Source organism: Ciconia boyciana, chromosome 2 (genome assembly GCF_034638445.1).
Source record: "Ciconia boyciana chromosome 2, ASM3463844v1, whole genome shotgun sequence".
Classification (NCBI taxonomy): domain Eukaryota; kingdom Metazoa; phylum Chordata; class Aves; order Ciconiiformes; family Ciconiidae; genus Ciconia; species Ciconia boyciana.
The window spans coordinates 161,218,091-161,236,265 of record NC_132935.1 but is presented as its reverse complement, the minus strand read 5'-3'; the positions used below and the strand labels follow the sequence as shown (position 1 = coordinate 161,236,265).

General features: G+C 36.5%; 1 protein-coding gene across 14 annotated transcripts in view; it reads right to left on the bottom strand.

Moving 5' to 3' along the window:
- KMT2C (lysine methyltransferase 2C) overlaps positions 1–18,175 on the bottom strand; it is a 204,178-nt gene that overhangs the window by 66,853 nt on the left and 119,150 nt on the right. For 13 of the 14 annotated variants that reach the window (XM_072854734.1, XM_072854729.1, XM_072854731.1 and 10 more), the window contains 5 exons: positions 9,211–9,330; positions 6,638–6,754; positions 2,173–2,274; positions 1,889–1,993; positions 545–726 (listed from right to left, as the gene is read on the bottom strand). In XM_072854734.1, the coding sequence (XP_072710835.1) occupies positions 545–726; positions 1,889–1,993; positions 2,173–2,274; positions 6,638–6,754; positions 9,211–9,330 (626 nt within the window). The remainder of the gene's footprint in view (positions 1–544; positions 727–1,888; positions 1,994–2,172; positions 2,275–6,637; positions 6,755–9,210; positions 9,331–18,175) is intronic. The other variant, XM_072854739.1, reaches the window with a different exon arrangement.

Here is an 18,175-nt window from a genome sequence, read left to right as displayed (position 1 = left end):
TAAAGAAAGTTCCTAAGTAAGAAGTCCTTTCAATCTGCAAAAACAGGCAGATAGGTGTTTGTAACAGCTCAACAGGTCAAAGGCGTTCCTGCTTCCAGTTGCCATTCACTTTGAGATAATACAGACTTAACCATGTGAGAGGTCTATTCTGTGTTTTACCCAAGTAACATGAATGGTTTTCAGAGGGTTTTATTTTGAGAACGATTTGTTGAAGTGACCATTCATTTTTCCAACTGAACATTGGAATGAACGTTCCAATGAATGTAAATTAGATTTTTTTGGCTAAGAGTTTCAAAAGAAAAATGTCCATCTCTACTTACTTGGTTTTTGGCACAAAGAAACAGTATTAAGAGGAGATTACAGTTTCCCTGCTAAATTGATAACTGAATGAAACAATTCAAAAGTATTTTGTTTCCTGTGTTTAACACACCTGACAAATACAATTAAACATTATTACAGTTTAATTGACATTGCAAATATGAAGTGACAAAAAGAAACAAAAGAAGCCAGCAGTCAATATTTCTGACCCCAGAACCAAACACACCATTTGCACTTCCAGCCTCCCTTTGGAACTGTCTGCAGGGGTGGATCTAAGCAGTACGTGTGGTAGCTGATGTCGCAGTCATCACAGAGAAGCAGTCTTCCTGGATCTGTTGCCTTCCCACAGGCTTCACACACTGTGCACTCCAGGCACCTCCAACCTTTGCTAAGCACCACTTTAGTAATCTGCAAATGGCAAGGTGAGAATTATTTGAAAACCGCTCTCTGAAGTGTGATCGTTGTATAAATTAAGGTCTGGCTAGTGGAGCACAGGATGCTCTTCTGTGCACACTATCCACATCACAAGTAGCTGTTTATCAATTAGACTTTCTGAAGCTTCAATAAATGGGAATGGATTAAACAGAAAGGAACTGTAATTACTGATAGCTGATACTGCTCCCAAATATAATTTTTTCAGATAAACTAGCATACCAGAGAATATATACTGCACTGGATCTACATGTAGGACAGTTTACTCCTTATAGGAGTAACTGGTTCTGTAGGGAAGAAGGAGAACATACAGGTGCTTTTTTCCAGCCATGTAGTAAAGCCAGGATTCAGGTCACTACAAATCCTCTATCTTTCCTAAATTATCTGTGATAATCAGTGCTGGTGTTTTAGTCACCTGAAGCAAACAATTAATTTATTGTAATTAATATATAATGTAAGAATAGTATATAAACGCAAAGCCAAATTACAGTTGCATGAAATATGCATATGGCATTTAGTGAAGTACATTTAAAATAAAGTTTTGTGACATGTTTAAAAAAATCCCACTTTTACATGGATGTACTTCTATCATAAAGAGTGTATGGTGTATATATTGCAGTAAATAGCTCATTATGTGCTTGCTAAGTCATCTCATACCATTCAAATTTAATTTTCACACATTCTCTCCTAGACTAATGAATGTAAAATGTATTAATTAACCACTCCAACTGCTGTCAATTCTGACAGCCAACAGACAAATTCAATCAACTAAACCTTATACCCCTAGTAAATGAAGATGCAGTATAATCTTTTTCTTTGTTTTTAATTCTGCTTGTATTTAGGTCTTAAGCTTATATCTTAAACTGTTATTTTAACCAACTGCTGGATAATCAGTGCTATTTATGGTTGTGAAATTACAGAAAGGTTAATTTCTCTTGAGGCAATGCACACTATAAAATGACATTTAATTAAAGTCTTTCACAAGTCGCATACAAATAATGGTCACATTAGCTGATGAATATCTAACAAGTTAATGACTCCCCTAATTACCACAAAAGCAAAGGTAGCATAGTGCTATTAAAATACAATATGAAAAAAGTGTAATCAAGTAATTTTTTTATGTAACAAAAGCACTCACCTTAATACTGACACAGTATGGATGGTAACACTGACCACATTGAGAACAGGCAAGCAACCTGCCCTCAGCACCTTGGCCAAAACTCCCACAAACTACGCACATATCCTGAAATGATAGAAAACAGCAGATTTTCAACACATGCCAGACACTAAATTCTGAAAACATGTAACTGTAAAATCCAACTAGCTTGCTGTATAATTTAACTCCTAACAAGGATATTCATTTATTTTATTCTAATTAAAAGCAGAGAAACAAAATGAAAACACAGTAACTATTATCCTAACCTGATGGAGAGTGAATTTGTCACTGTTAGAGAAGAGGACAACTGTATTATGCATCGAGTTTTCTTCCTCATCTTTGTTAGATGAAATATCCATAGTTGTGACCTATTAAAAAAAACACACTGCATAAATAGCAAGCACATCATGTTTTCTAAGACATGAGACGAGATGAAACTTATTTTCTAAGTATGTTAATTTTTTAATAGTACCACAGAATACAAGCTTTGCAAATATTTATTCATACAGTATGAGCTTTCATAAAAAGCTACCTTTATCAGAAATTATGATATTAATTCCCATTTTCACGTCAGTACAAGCATCATCACTATTTCAGTTTTACAGACACATTCTCTTCCTCTCCTTTTTTCACCTTTACATATTACCTCATAGCACTTTAAAATGGAAATGGAAGGAAAAAGGTAGTCTAAGAAAACAAACAAAAAAATCGCTAAGCAGAAATTTTCATACTGTGACCAGTCTGCTCTGTTCCCTACATATAAACATTGAAGTTCTTCTCATCAAAAAGTTAATTGCAGCGACATACTTTTGAGTATTAATTCAAAGAGCAATTGCAGAAATGTAATTTGTCCCACATTGCCTAAAATGTGGTTTAGCTAATGTTCCAAGTATGTTAGAGGAATAAGCAAGAGTTCTAAAGTTTCAATGGTTAAGATATTCTCTGTAAGCAGTTTCTTTATGAGGCTTATCTATCTTGCCCATAAAAACTTGCATTGAACTTGAAACAGCTGTTTTTATCTCAATCCATAAGCTCTTACTGCAGACAGTCGTTCTCCTTTTGATCAAGAGACTGTTACTCTGACCTGCCCTTTATTAATTCAGTGTACATACAGCTTTTCAGGAAGAAAAAGAAGAAAAAAAAGACTTCAACTGTGTTCTGACTTTCATGCAAATCTTGCTATGCAGAATTTGCTATCCATGAATTTAAATTAACAGGCCTAACTATGTACTCTCTGAACCAGTACCAGCCATGGAAGTTTGGAAGATATAAGCACACAGTTCTATATAAAAGAACAAATGCATGACAGAGAAATGTAACTTTGTTTTACCAGCTCTTTTAGTTTTATAAATGTGGATTATTTTAAACACAGTTTAAATCTTACACAGATAGTTTTGTTTAAATAATAATTTAAATATTTTACAAATCCAAATATCACTCTAGATACAAATGTAAGTACCCTTACAACAGCTACAGGAATCCTTTTGATACACTGTTGCTGAAAATCAGTGTTTACTGAGAAACAGCTAAAACAGGAATATACTGTTACCGTGTTTTAATTACTGCATGGTTGAGAGCACTGCAGCTGTAACTAACTAATTAACCAAAAAACACCCAAAACACCTCTTGATATGTTGGGGGAGAGCTTTTCCCTCACATATATGTCCACAGGTTCCACAAAGTTCTTGGAATTACTTGCGTATACAAAAGAGCAGAATTTGAAGGACTGAATCACTGTAATTTTGATGCTTGCTTAATGCCAGCCATGACCCAGCTTGGGTTAACCTGTAGCCACCTTCTTCCCTATTCCCAAGATACACCAAAATATTTCCCAATTTGTGTAACTGTCCACTGGTCATGCTCCCATGCTGAGTAAGAATCAGTTTGTGCAAAGGGGCTGAAAATACTCCCATTTCAAACATTTATCTGGCAAAAGACTGGTCTCTTGGTATTGCTACCTCCATCCACTCTATCACAAGACAGCCACATCTCTGCTCTAGAACTCTGAAGCTGGCATTTACTTGACGAGTCACAGGATTAAATTTCTATAGGAAATTGTGGAGAGTGACGTCCATTTTGTATTTATAGCAATCTATCTAACTCGATATCCTCTGTTCACTTACAAAAATTTTTAAGTGTTCTATAAAACCCAGCTTCCTTTGAAGTACAAATTTGTGCTTTGTAACACAGAATCATAGAATAGTTTGGGTTGGAAGGGACCTTTACAGGTCATCTAGTCCAACCCCCCTGCAATAAGCAGGGACATCTTCAACTAGGTCAGGTTACTCAGAGCCCCGTCCAGCCTGACCTTGAATGTTTCCAGGGATGGGGCATCTACAACCTCTCTGGGCAACCTGTTCCAGTGTTTCACCGCACTCATTGTAAAAAATTCCTTCCTTATATCCAGTCTAAAGCTACCCTCTTTTAGTTTAAAACCATTATCCCTTGTCCTATCACTGCAGGCCCTACTCAAAAGTCTGTTCCCACCTTTCTTATAAGGCCCCTTTAAGTACTGGAAGGCTGCTATAACATCTCCCCAGAGCCTTCTCTTCTCCAGGCTAAACAACTCCAACTGTCAGCCTTTCCTCATAGGAGAGGTGTTCCATCCCTCTGATCATTTTTGTGGTCCCCCTCTGGACCAGTTCCAACAGGTCCATGTCTTTCCCTGAGGACTAAATAACTATGTGAATGCCTCCAATTCAATAAGGTACCTATGACTAGCTTGAGTGGAATTCATTTTTTATGTTTAAAATTATGTATTTGCTCACGAATCTTGACCATCCAAAGCTTTAAAAGGGAACAATGACACAGACGTTTGTTTCTTTCCCAGATCACAAATACCAGAGTATTCCAAGAAATTATTATATAGGCAGCAAAAAGTGGCACAATGCCGTATAAACTCAAACAGATTGTATGTAAGAACACAAAAAAGCAGCTCTAAAGAGAGTCTGAGGAATTACTTCATAAAGACATAAAAATGAGTAAGTCCTTCGCTGAACATGAGGAACAGGATGCCTCTCAAAATCTGCAGGGCTGATTGATAATCAAACTTTAAAAGGAACGTTCAAAGAAGCCAAGTCCATAGCAGGAAAAAGACTATGAATTATTTGCAGTCCAGATTTCCAACAGTTTTTCATACCAAAATCCCTCTTCTTATAAGGAGCAGACCAGGACTGTGTAAGATTTAAGAGTTTTAAAAGGACTTCAAGTATGAAATAGCTTAACTAGCAATTGCAGTGAGCAACGACTTGCTTAGGATCACTTCAGTGTTATAGGAATGGGAGACGGTGAATGCAACTACCATTTTCTCAAAGGTTTCTGGGGGAAGCCGTGTACTATCCTACAAAATATCTGACATTTGATCATAACAGAGAACTTGCAGCCACTTTGATATATATTATATTTTGTTAAAGAGTCAAGGAAGCTTTAATTATGGTAAATCAGGATCTAACAGAGCTCTCTGAAGGAGTCAGCAAGCCTGGGGACAGGGAAATCTGACTGACGTAACTTACTGCGTTACCAAATTCTTTTGGCAAAGTCCTTCACCAGTGCTCCTTAAAAAAAGGTAAACTGACATAGAATTAAGAGGAATGGTCCCTATATTGACACAATACAAAATAGAGTAGAATAAATCATCGGTTTTCTATGTGGGAGAATAGCAATAGTGGAAATCCGGTATAGATGTCTGTTAACAGGCCATGCTGTTCAACACACTCGTGTGCAATCTGAAAAATCAAGCAAGGAGTAAGGTGACAAAGCTTGCCAACAGTATTAAGATAGTCAGAGTAACAAAAATTGAAAGACAACTGTGAAGAACTGCACAAGAATTTCATAAAGCTGAGGGCTATAAAAAGGCAGATGAAAGTCCAAAAAGTAAAAAAAATGAACATGAAAAAAACCTGACAAGGATAATAAAAAATATGGAATAGCTTCCATACAAGGAACAACTCAAAATACTGGGATTCTCCAGACCAACAAGGAAAGAGTGGAAGAAAAAGGAGGAGAAATGATGGAGATCTATAGAAACCGAGTGGCATGGATGGAGGAGGTGAATAGAAAACAACTCTCCACTGCCTCTACTGTAAGAGCACCAAGGAGCAAGCAATTAAACCAGCAGGCAGCAATTTAAATGCTGATGAGCTGTAGAATTAAAAAAGATTAACATGGTTTCCAAAAGTGTTTAGAAGTGAACAGACAAATTCATGACAGAAAGCTCCAACATAGGCTGCCCAGGCCAAAGATACCACCTCCTGTTCAGCAAGCCCCCAAGCCACAAACTGCTGAAGTGCTTCCTTCTCTAGGCCTCTTCTGTTTCTGCACTTTTCCCCCAGCACTCAGTTTTGGTCCCCTGGGTAGAAGAACATCTGGTCTGATCTGCTAGGCTGCTGTCACATTCTTATGCACAAGCCTTGCTCTCCCCTTTTGTGTTGTTCCAGTGAGCGCTGCCTTTACCCAGTGCGTTTTCTACCCGAGGAAATGGAAGGAGTACTCTAAGACTCCCAACAGTTGTCCCTTTTAGAGGCAAGAGCAGCATAAAATTGCTTCAGGTCCATGAAGCTACAGTGCTCTAGTTCTTCATCACAAACACTTAGTAATAGCCAGGCTTTATCAAATACCTCTGGGTTTTCGTGCTCCTTGGTTTTATACAGTATTTTAATACAAGAATTATAGCTGAATAAAATTATGTTACATTAACAGACTGCAATATGACTTAAAATTAAATGTTCTTACCCCTGGAATGACTACAGTCCCAACTCCATTTTTCAGTTTTGATCTACCTCTGCCACCTCTTCCTGAAAGACCTGCACCACGTGGCCTCCGCTTCCCTGGGAATCCTGATCCACGGCCCTATTCAATATAAGACAAGAATTTAAATGCAACCTGACGTTCTTTTGTTATATGGGATTCAAACTTATTCAACGTATCTAGGGAAAAATATAAGTAAAAAACCATCCAATGATTTCAAGTGAATAAGAGCACACTAGGCCATAGTCATTAAGTCACTGCATAAATCATTGTGAAATACCTTTAACTACTTACATTACATAATATGATCACCTTTATCACCAGTGAGAAAGCAGCCAAAACTAGAAATGTTTACTTTCTGCTCAGGAATAACTGGAAATACGGAAATGTTGGGGTTTTTTTTCCACAGTTGCAAAGTATCCAAAATAAATATCCTCTACTCTATGACTCATTTTTCTTTTCTTTTTAAACAGTCAGCTCAGACAGTCATGGGACTTCTGAATAGGGTCTGGACACTTGATTACTTGCAATCATAGATGCTTTTCTTATACTGTGAATAATCAACCAAACACTGGAATTTATTAGGACTCAATCCTGCTCCCAAACCGAAGCAGGAGTTGGCTCCACCAAACTCTCTGAATTCAGGCAGACACAGAGAGAGCTTTTTATATTAATTATATCAATTACACTCAGATCAACACTTCTCATAATATGATGTTTTTCTTACAAAATATCCACTTATTTTTAGACAGCTTCTTTTTCCCCCTTCCTTATTTTAAATGAAGACGTAGAGTTGCAGTGTTGTGTGGTCTGGAGTATCCACATTATGTTCAACTACAGTTAACTGTGGAAAAGGAAGTATGTTTTTAATAATAATTACCTGATATTAATACTGTGATTTAGTTTGAATTTCTTTTTTTTTTTTTTTTTTTTTTTTTAAATTTCAAACGAACGAAACACAAAGAGGATCCCTAATCCTACTTAATATTTTTCCAGAGAGAAAAAGAACATATTGACAATGTCCCTGAGTTCTGGCTGGTATGTCAGACACCTTTACAACATGTTTCAGAGCCTCTGATCTGTATAAATGATGATAATTACAGTATATACTCAAATTTAAGCACCTTTCCTATTATGAAATAAGCAAAGAGATTATTGCATTTCAAATTTATGAATAATCTCGGCTCCTAATACAACCCAACTCCATACACAAAGTATCTAGATATGGTGTCTGCATACAAATGTTTGCTGGAAACTACTTTTAATACCAAGACAAAACATTTACTCAATAAAACAATGTTGATGGGACCACAAAGCTCCTTGGGGACGGTGTCACCAACAGACACGAACAGTCTCTACTGACAAGAGACAGGAGTTCCCTGGATGGAAAGCAGCACTATGGGCTCAATATTACCAACAGTATTTTTCAAACATGCCAACTCCTGTTTTAAAGAAGACAGAGAAGTTTATGGTCATAATTAAAGGGAGAATCCAAGCATCCCAATGTTAAAATTTTATTAACATCCATCTATTAATGGAGAGAGAAATTAAATTGACTTACTCTTACACAACGAGGTAATGTCACACAATGCTATTTTAGGAAGTGAAAGGAAGGATGCTACTGATGGCTGAAGTATTTATATGTACTAAGGTGAAACAAAAAATGTTGTCCTTACATATATATGGAGTTAATACATATGCACACACAGGACATACAAGCGTCAATTTTTTAAGATGTAAACTCTTCTGGCATGTTTCTTATTTTGTCTGTTTCAGACCAGGTATCAGTATTGTTATTTTCACACAACTAGTAACAGGAATAAGCACATACTTGTACCGATGTTAATGCTGAGTATTAAGCTGAAAATTAATGCTTGAAGCAGCAAAAGCTAAGCTAATGTCAAATTAAAATAAAATTAGCATGAGAGTTAAAGTGAGATGAAAATAAACCATTGGGAAGCTACAACTATGTCAGAGTTTCATCATTTAGCTTTCTTGCCTTTATTTAAAAATAATAATTCCACTTAGTTTCTTCAGGTGTTGTTAATGGTAAACGTCACTGTGGATACAGGCTTTGGCCTACCTAATCAGGTAGGAAAGTTGTTATTTATTCCCCCATAAGCTAAAAATGATGTCACTTTGAATTCACTCTGCAAGATTTCTCCACAGCAACAAATTCAAGCCACCCTTCAGATCTCTGCTCCCTTCCATGCCTGGCTTACTTTACTGCCAGTCTTAAGGACGTTTTCCTTCTCAGGTAATTTATTTAGACAGCTACATAAAGCCAACCACAAAAAGTGGAACTACTAAACATGCACAAAAAATTGGTAATACAAGCTATTCTTTGCCATTGAAAATCAGGGCAATGCCATCATACTGTACACTCTGGAAAGCATACATTTTTTAACCGGAAATCTCCAGAGTTTCAATAATTTTTAAAGGCCTTAAACAGTAATACAATGGAAGATTCATTCAGTTGTGAGATACGGAATTTCATCACTAGTCTCTACAGCAGAAAGATAGCAATGGATACATGAAAATAAATTCAAATTATTTACCACTTTGATGCTCCAAATGGCACTGCCAGGAAGCTGTCTGGATTTAAAAATGTCCCGACCTTCTGAAATGTCTGGGGACCAGGAAGGTGGGCTGACTGTATTATTGGTACTCCAAGCCCCCTAGGATACGGTAGGTGAGAAAATAGATGTATAAAACTTCGCAACATAAAAAAAAAAAAAAAAGAAAAAAAGAAAAAAAAAGAAAAAAGCAAGCAACAAAAAAAATCTGAAAAGCAAAGCACATGCAGGCATAGGCATTTCTACGTTAACTTAAGTAGTCAATTAGTTCACTGAGTGAGAGGAAGGTGGGAAATTTTTAGGTTCTCATTGAAACATACAATAAAACAAATACTAACCTCAAACTCAAGGTTAAGTACAACAAAATGAGTTTTATAAACAAAGCATAATACAAATTGAAAGCAAGCAATCATAACAACAACAGATTATATCCCTAAATTTTATTGCATCAAATGGAGACAGTAGTTTGAGATGATAACATCCCCTTTTACACTTCAAATCACATTTTGAAAGAACAGATGGCCTTAGTTGACTTTTGAGTTTAAACTACTGACAATCACAGCAACAACTAGTCTGAGAGGTGCCTGAAACAAAAGGAATATAAATAAACCATTAAAAAAAAGAAAAGAGAAACAGCCATGGTAATTAACAAAGGACCTCTTTCCTGCAAGTCTGCCACAAATAAACCATTATAAAACCCCCTACCAAGGTTTTTTTCGCCCCAGTGTTCTCATGTTATGTGGTGGTATCAAATTTTAATACGTTATTATATACATGTAATAATATACACCCATATGGTGTACCTACAAACTCTTTTTAACTAATTGATTATTATCCCTATCCATATAGTTGCCATCATGGTGAGATATTGCAGAACTCTGTCACAAGAAATATGGCAAAACAAGAAGAAAGTGCTAAGATGGACAAGAAAAAAACAGCGCTGAAGTTCCTCATACACATTAAAATCTGTGGAAGACTTCCTCGAACCCTGAGTAAAGACAGCAGGAGATAGCCATCAAAATAAATAACTTCATTCTAAATTTACAAATTAGAATACTTAAAGGATAATACATTTTCCTAATTCTAAGTTTGTGAGAGTAAAGAAATAATGAATACCAAGATGAGAAGTGAAACAGATAAAAAGTATAGATTTACCTTCTCCAGAATGACATTCAGCAGCAGAATCACACGGATGATACAGAATAACCTCATGCATACTAATAGTCCCAACTATTCACACATGCATAACTGCTCACATGGGCAAGCCCAAACACATTTATGCTTTTGAATACTGGTCTATACAATAATAAGCATTAAGAAAAATGAGATAGTTTTCTAAAATGTGGGTTTTTTTCTGAAATGAAATGTTCTCCATCAAGAATGTGTGGGAAACAGCTTCTTTGGAATCAACAAGTCATCAAAAGGTATATTCATCTTAGACTGTAAATAGGTATTTTGCTAACAGCTGCGCTGTCTGAAAATAGGGCTACCCCTCAACTGATTTCAGGCCAGAAGGATCACAGGCAAGACCTCCCTAATCCATACAAGGCACAGCCAGGTTAGCTCAATCTGCTGATGAAGGTGAGTATGAGCCAACATTTCGCTTACCCTCGAGCAGATGAGGAAAAGCTCATATGACGCCTTCTGCTTGCAGAGCTGGGTAGGCAGTAACCTACAGCTGCTCAGATAGCTCAGTATTCAAACTGGCACAACAGATCCAAAAGGAAAAGTCTGTCAGCAACCTAAAAGCCTAATTACGCATAAAAGTTGCATTTTAAAAATGCCAACGTTGTCCAAGTGGTACAACCCACAGTGTGGAAATGGTGGTATTCAGTATAAATCTGCTTTCTACAAGTTTAGCTATGCCTGCATGGGAAAGGGAATATGGACAATACAACACTTTAAAAACAAAAAACCTCACCACTTTACAATTTTGTCCACACAAGGGGGTACTTAGACATACAACCTACAAACTGCTTCATGGCCAGAAGATTACCTCTGTGTTTTCATCTTCCCATCAGTGTCCTCCCTCTGCCAAGGTGCTTCCAAAAAATACTCCAGCTGAACTGCTAGTGCCAGCAACTGCTCACCTACACTTGGGTTAAAGTGAGTATGCTTGATTAAACAGCTTACATTGTAAGATTTTGCCATCCCGGTTTTTTGCTTGACTTCAGATAGACGGTCGTCATGCAGACAACACAACAGATCAAAAGGATCAACAACCTCTAAAAGGGGGGAATACTGTTGAGCAGAAACCTTCTGCACCTCCAAACCTAGAGATGGACGGGAGTTCTTGTTCACATCCAGGACGTAGGGCATAATACTCATGATGTAACATGGGCACAACCGCACCAAGTCAGAAACAGGTGGAAAGAAAGCAAGCAAACTACCACAGAAACGGAGGTTTGATACACCTACCCAAACATGTTCCTGGGGTGACTCCTCTGAAACACACGTCACTCTCTACCTGTGCTGAACCACCCTGGACCCCAGGCATCGTCAGCAAAGGGAAACGGGTGCTTGCAGAAGGCAACTCACCGCATGGGATGGAAGGTATCAGATTAGTCTCACCCTACATGCCCCCACTTCTCTCCAGTGACTCTAATGGGAACCTCAAGGTGACTACAGCAGATCTTTAACACTGCAGGTATCTGTGGGTGGGTGAATCCCACTCCTCAAGCCCGCAGCAACTTCCACGAGGCAGAAAAGGCAAGACTGAAGTCTGATTTTGTTATAGCAAGAGCACTGTAGTTTATTAATCAGTTCTCTGTTGAAACCTCATGTTTTTACTAAGCACTGTCACACTAGTTAGCAACTACATCAGCAGGTTTGTGGCAATAGGAACTTTAACTTTACGATGCTAGCCATATTTTTTACTACCAAAGAATGTTCCATTTTAGCAAGAGTTAGAAAGTTTTAGAAAGTTAGGATTTTCACTGAATTTTAGTTAGTTTCCCTATATTTCTAAAATTCATAATGCATAGTAAGTAACTGTTCTTATAATATAGCAACTCAAAGAAAATCTGTATAGCAACACAAAGAAAATCTGTGTATCGTAGAAACAATCTTTACATCAATCTATAAGGGAGGCAACATGCTGTCTAAGGGTCAAAATTCAAGATCTCAAGCATGCTGAAAATACTTAATCAACAACTAAACTACCTACTCTTATTTGGAACGTACAAAATTATTTTCCTTTTAAGAAGATACACTTCTCTAGTGATTAAGTATATTCAAAAGATTAAAAAGCTAATAGAATATTAAATCTGAATATGAAATATTCGGTCTTGCAAAACAAAATGAATTGTATATGATTCATGAACCATATTGTTAAGAATTAAATTGGAAATTTAATCCAAGTTTTATTGTAGATCAGAAACATTTGAATTCTTGGTCAGATAAACTTAATTAAAAACACACACTTCTACAATACTACGAACAAATGAATTACATCAAAGAGATGCATTAATTATATTTTGGCATTTAATTAATGCCTATTACCACACAACACTGAAGAGAAAGTTCTATTGAGTTCATTTACATCTGAACCACGGCAATAATTATGTACTGTGACAGAAACAGGAAGTTCTAATTCTCCATCATATTCTTGAGTCCTCGAAATTGAACAACACAGCTGCAAGTAAATTATAACAAAAGGAAACCCAATGTCAGCAAGGGTCAGGAGATCTCACTAAATTACCACTGACTGTGTTTAGCTGCTTAATGCTTTATGAAATCTACCGCAATTGCAAATGCACAAACCTGGATTTGCATTTTAATATTTAATGTAATTTTGGGGTTGTGAGCAAAATTTAATCTGTTCAAAATATAGCTCCCCTCATAAAAAAACCGTAACAAAAACTAATCCTTGAAAAAGACCCTTTTTGATCTTTTTTTTCCCACCATCTACAACTACAAGAACATTCTTAGTGGTACCATGTAATTGAAGACAGCAAAAAAGCCATAATACCCAAGAAAGAACATCAATCTGAACCCATCACGGTGCTTTGCATTTTTCAGTGTCATTTTAGAAAATCTCTTTAAAAACACCTAGAAATATGTAGTGAGCCATATAATAGTGATCACCAGTATCGTCATGATGAAAATTAAATACCTCTAAATCATAGTATTTTCCATGGAATATATTCTAAAATAATACGATAAAACAAAAACAGTAGAAGGTTATTATTTTCTATTCAACACTATTCTACAAACCATTCTCACCTCTTTACCTACCTGTCTTACAATGCCACATACGTTCTAATGCTCTCCATTTTCTGACTTCATATTATGCTTTCCAGTACACAGTACTGTTGCAAAAATAACTATTTCAAATTTGTTCAGTTCAGATACACAGAATATACCCAATACCATTTAAAGTATACCTCCACAGAAAAAAATACCCATCTTCCTTGTGAAGATTTATTTCAAACTAGATATACGTCAGATTAGTCATTAATAAACTTACACAATAATTTCTTTTAAGACTACTACTTCAGAAAAAAGAAATATGAAAAAGATCAAAAAAAGGTCCTGCCCCCGGCATAAATTTGTAGTTTGTAGGCAAGGGTGGAGAATCTGCATATTCCATGAAGAAGACACTGCACAGACACAACTCTGAGGACAGCACTGTAAAAACTTTATCACATTGGCAGCTACTAGCAACTATCTCTGATCTATGAACAACTAAATTTCAGATATATGTAAAAACGAATTTGGCTCCATTATGGAGTAGGATAACAGAAACAGAAAAGACACAACCCATGGACCAAAACTCATGGGACGTCATTGAAATGCTAAGCCTGGCATATAAGAGTCCTCTCTGGGCTGCATGCAGATTTAAAGCTTACCTGTAGCTGGAGGTATGGATAATATGCTATCCTAACAAACACTGTTAGTAGAAGTACACCTTACTGATAGGAGTTCTCACCCTGACACAGAAAAAACACATTCTCCAAAGTGCAATAAGCTTGTACCAGCAAAAGCAATTCTTATCAGTATAACCGTACCTACATATTGATTTATACATAGCTCCCCTTTTGTTTAGAAGATGGATTTTCTCCTGTTGCTTCTAACCAAAGGACTGATGCCTGCAAAAATGCTAGGGGGGAGAGGGGTGGTGATGACAGCAACACTGGAAGGGACTCTTGAAGCCTTTTTAAGCAGAATATTGTCTTCACGGTTTGTGAGATAGGTTTTAGTCCTTCCAAAATAGGAGAGATGTAGTGGTGTTGCAGACACATCACTAAAGCCTATTACAAATGCAAACTACAAAGATCCAATACAGGAAATCACTTCAGATTATGCATAACTTTGTATTCAATAGCAAAACTGAATAATTATTCAAATATATTTTATTAGCAGTTGTATTAATAGATTTTGAACAAAGGCATAATCATTCATCCTACTGCCCAGTACAATACATTAAATTTAATGAAAGTAAATCCAAATCAGAAACTATTCCTTTACATGGATTCCCCTGACTCCAGTGAAGCATGTGTCTTATAAAATTGAGGAGCAATATATTCAGGATTCTGAGAATTTTTTTCCTATTCTTCTTCCTACGAAGTTCTATAAACCCATTGCAATGGATTTTTTTTAAAAAAAAAAAAAAACAGGAACAGGACATTCCAACAAGGTAAACTACAGGTTAAAAGATTCACATGTTCTAGGAGAAAGTGAAGAATATTGCCATCTGTAGAAATTGGCTAATGTTGGCTTGTCTTTCGGGTCCACAGAGTAATCAGACTATGCCTATTTTAAACCTGTGCAGTCCTGGCAAGCAACTAGTTCTGCAATGACAGTGCTGTTGTGCAACAAAAGACAGCAGCTGTGGAGCCAATGTTACCTTCACCAAGTATAGGAGCTCTTTAATCAATAAAAATAACCCAATCCTATTTGTGTAACTTTTCTCTCTGATTTCACTGCCCTCTAAGACATGTTGCTAAGAACTCATCCAGCTGCAAGGTAACATTTGTATCACATAACCTAGGTCCTGACACAAAGCGACACAACAGAATTATGTGTTATTTTTTAAACAGAAAGAAGCAGACCTCAAATCCATAACATTAACCTGCTTTTGAGAACGCAAAATTCCTCTTTAGTGACACCCAGAGAAGAATCACACATGACCTGGTTTATTCCGAACTGCGATACCTATAACTTCATAGAACCATTTTTTCCTCCGGAATTATTTTCCCCACTTTTTACTTGTTTTGTATCAATGTGATCATCTTCAGACAGACAAGCACTGAAACGCTGCGTTAGACTAAAATGTTTTAAATTAAGTTTATGCCCCTTCTGCAGTGGTGAGGCCACACTTGGCACAGAAAATAAGATGGAATGGCAGAAAGCAGCACTTTTCTCAGCTGCCAGCACCTGCCCAATATGATGCTCTCCCTAAGCCAGAAGTGGGAGAAAATATCCATTTTGAAGTGTCTGTAGACTATGACACAAAAAAAAAAAAAAAAAAGTCTTAATTCTTTGTTTTTATACCTGCTGAAAACCTGCTTACTTGCCTTCAAACCTGCCCCAAAGAATTGTCATGTAACAGGAAACCAAACCAGACCCTGGCACATGTAAGTGTCTGGAGAGCACTGACGGCAAGCAGAGAGAGCATCAGAAGGAAGATTACAGTTACAGCTATAAGGCTTCTTCTTTCTTTTGCCAATTGGTGAATCAGTTTCTAAAATCATACATAATGAATTGATTATAAAGAAAGTCATATATAGGGCTGCTGGCACAAGTATTAGAAAAATGTAGCATTTTTTCTCTGGAGAACTGGAACAAATATTAACAAGAAATCACTACTGCACTTTTTAAGATGACATAAATTGAGCACAATTAGTCAAAAATGCAAGGTGTTCTTTGACAATCAAATATATTTAGAGGTTTCTGCTCCTATCCACAACTCTCAATTTGGAAAAGTACAAAATTCTTTAAAAAACCTGAACATTTACAGCAAAAACAGTAATTAAAAAAAAAAACCCAAACCAAACCTAAACCAGTTTCTGTGTGCAATCCGAAGGGTAAAACATTCAAACACATGCCTTACCCATGGTGGATTTGTCTGATTACATCTTGCTCACAAAAGGAAAAGCACCTACCTGTAACCGGGCATTTCTAAATCTCTTATTTATAGTCTACAGACCACCATTCGACAGGTTTCAGTCCCTCAGCAAAGGCCTAAAGTAGGAAGTTAACACGGCAAACTTACAGCACCAGAGAGAATTTTTTCACTCTTTAAGGCATATACGTATTTCTGCAAATATGACATATACCTTACTGCACCGTGATCAAGAAAAATCTAACTGCAGCAAAATAAACACAGAATTCCTAAACTCAATGGGAACAGAAGTAAGGTCCTAATAATAGAGCTGGTTTTAGAAAACATCTATTATATACAAGTTTTTTCTCCTTTTTCAAAATACACATTATCTACAGGTACGAGACTTGCATCCTTCACACCCAACATGGAAAATCAGATGAACAGAAGTAAAAACTGCCTGATGAAGAGTCTCAAAAAGATCCCCAAGCCCAAATCCCTACCAGATAGTTAAGCTGAATTCAGAGTACAGGTAGGTGAGGAAAACAGTGTCTATTTTTCACTAATCAAGTATCCACAGGGTTTTCTTTTTTTTTTTTTCAGTCCTCACTCAAGACAATTTTTCACTGACTTCCACAAGGTGCCGATCTGTGCTAAAACTGAATAATCAATGGAAAGTAAGAAAGTGTGCTGGGACTTAAAGTATGGCCATGCTTTTCTTACCAGAAAATTGCTATTTGCTTCACAAAAGTTCCATCTTAATAGGTGTTTAAAGCACAAGACAAAGAAACCTTCACAGATTTCCAAGATACTTTTACAAGACAGATAATGAATTTTAAAAGTAACTCGTCCAGTTCTACGACAGGTACTGCTAAGCTGCTAAGTACCTTTTTATTTTAAAATAGAATTTGCAAACGGTTGAAGAGATTATATTGATTTAGCACCACAGCTAGGATTTTCTGTTACACCTGACTTCCAAACCGTAGTTCAACTCAGTTTTATTTGCATTACTCACACCACATATTAAAAGGTTAATATCTATACTCTAGTGTACATAGACTATACAAACTGCTACTTTTACAGCTGATGGGGGGTGTGTGTGTGTTGGTTTTTGGGGGGTTTTTTTGTTGCCCCTTTTTTTTTTTAAGACACGTATCTATTCTACTACAGGCGTTTACAGTTGCGGTCAGCCTCCGTGTTTTCCTCGACAGGCTCTCTGGTGGTTAACTAATTTTATTACCAGTATCATGATGCTGGTTCCAATGGAGAACAGGGGCAAATTGCACAGAAAAATAAATACAATTCTTACTGAAATATGAAAGAAGACAAATAAACTTCCCCAACAGAAAACCCAAATTCATTTTAGACTGCCTAAGAACCCCATCCCTTTTCAATTTGCATGATAAAAATTAAATTTCTTTTCTCAGTTTGAGACAGTACCGAGTATTAAGAACAATGATTTTTATACATGCTTGTATATGAGAGTAACACCACCACCCCCCACCCCCCCCCCCCGCGAGATACTCTAAAACATTCCAAATTTAATTTCTTATATTATGTTTGTTGCCTTTACTGTATACTTCTAACCCTTTTGGAACACTATCTCATACCTTTTCTTAAGAACCAAGAATTTTGAACCCTTAGGTAACACGTAAAAATGGAACGAATTGTGCAATATATAAAAAGTTTTTTTAACACTAAGTTCAGAAAAGCGTGAAATCATCAACCTAGAAGTCCCAAAGACTGAAAATAAATTGTGATAAGAACAGAAATGAAACATTCATTTGTCACACTGACATACATTTTGTGTACAATTTTTCAAACACAAAATAAATCCTACAGATTGATGAACCATTTTCTCCACAACTACGCAACTTTAATAGAGAGCAATATGTTGCAGAA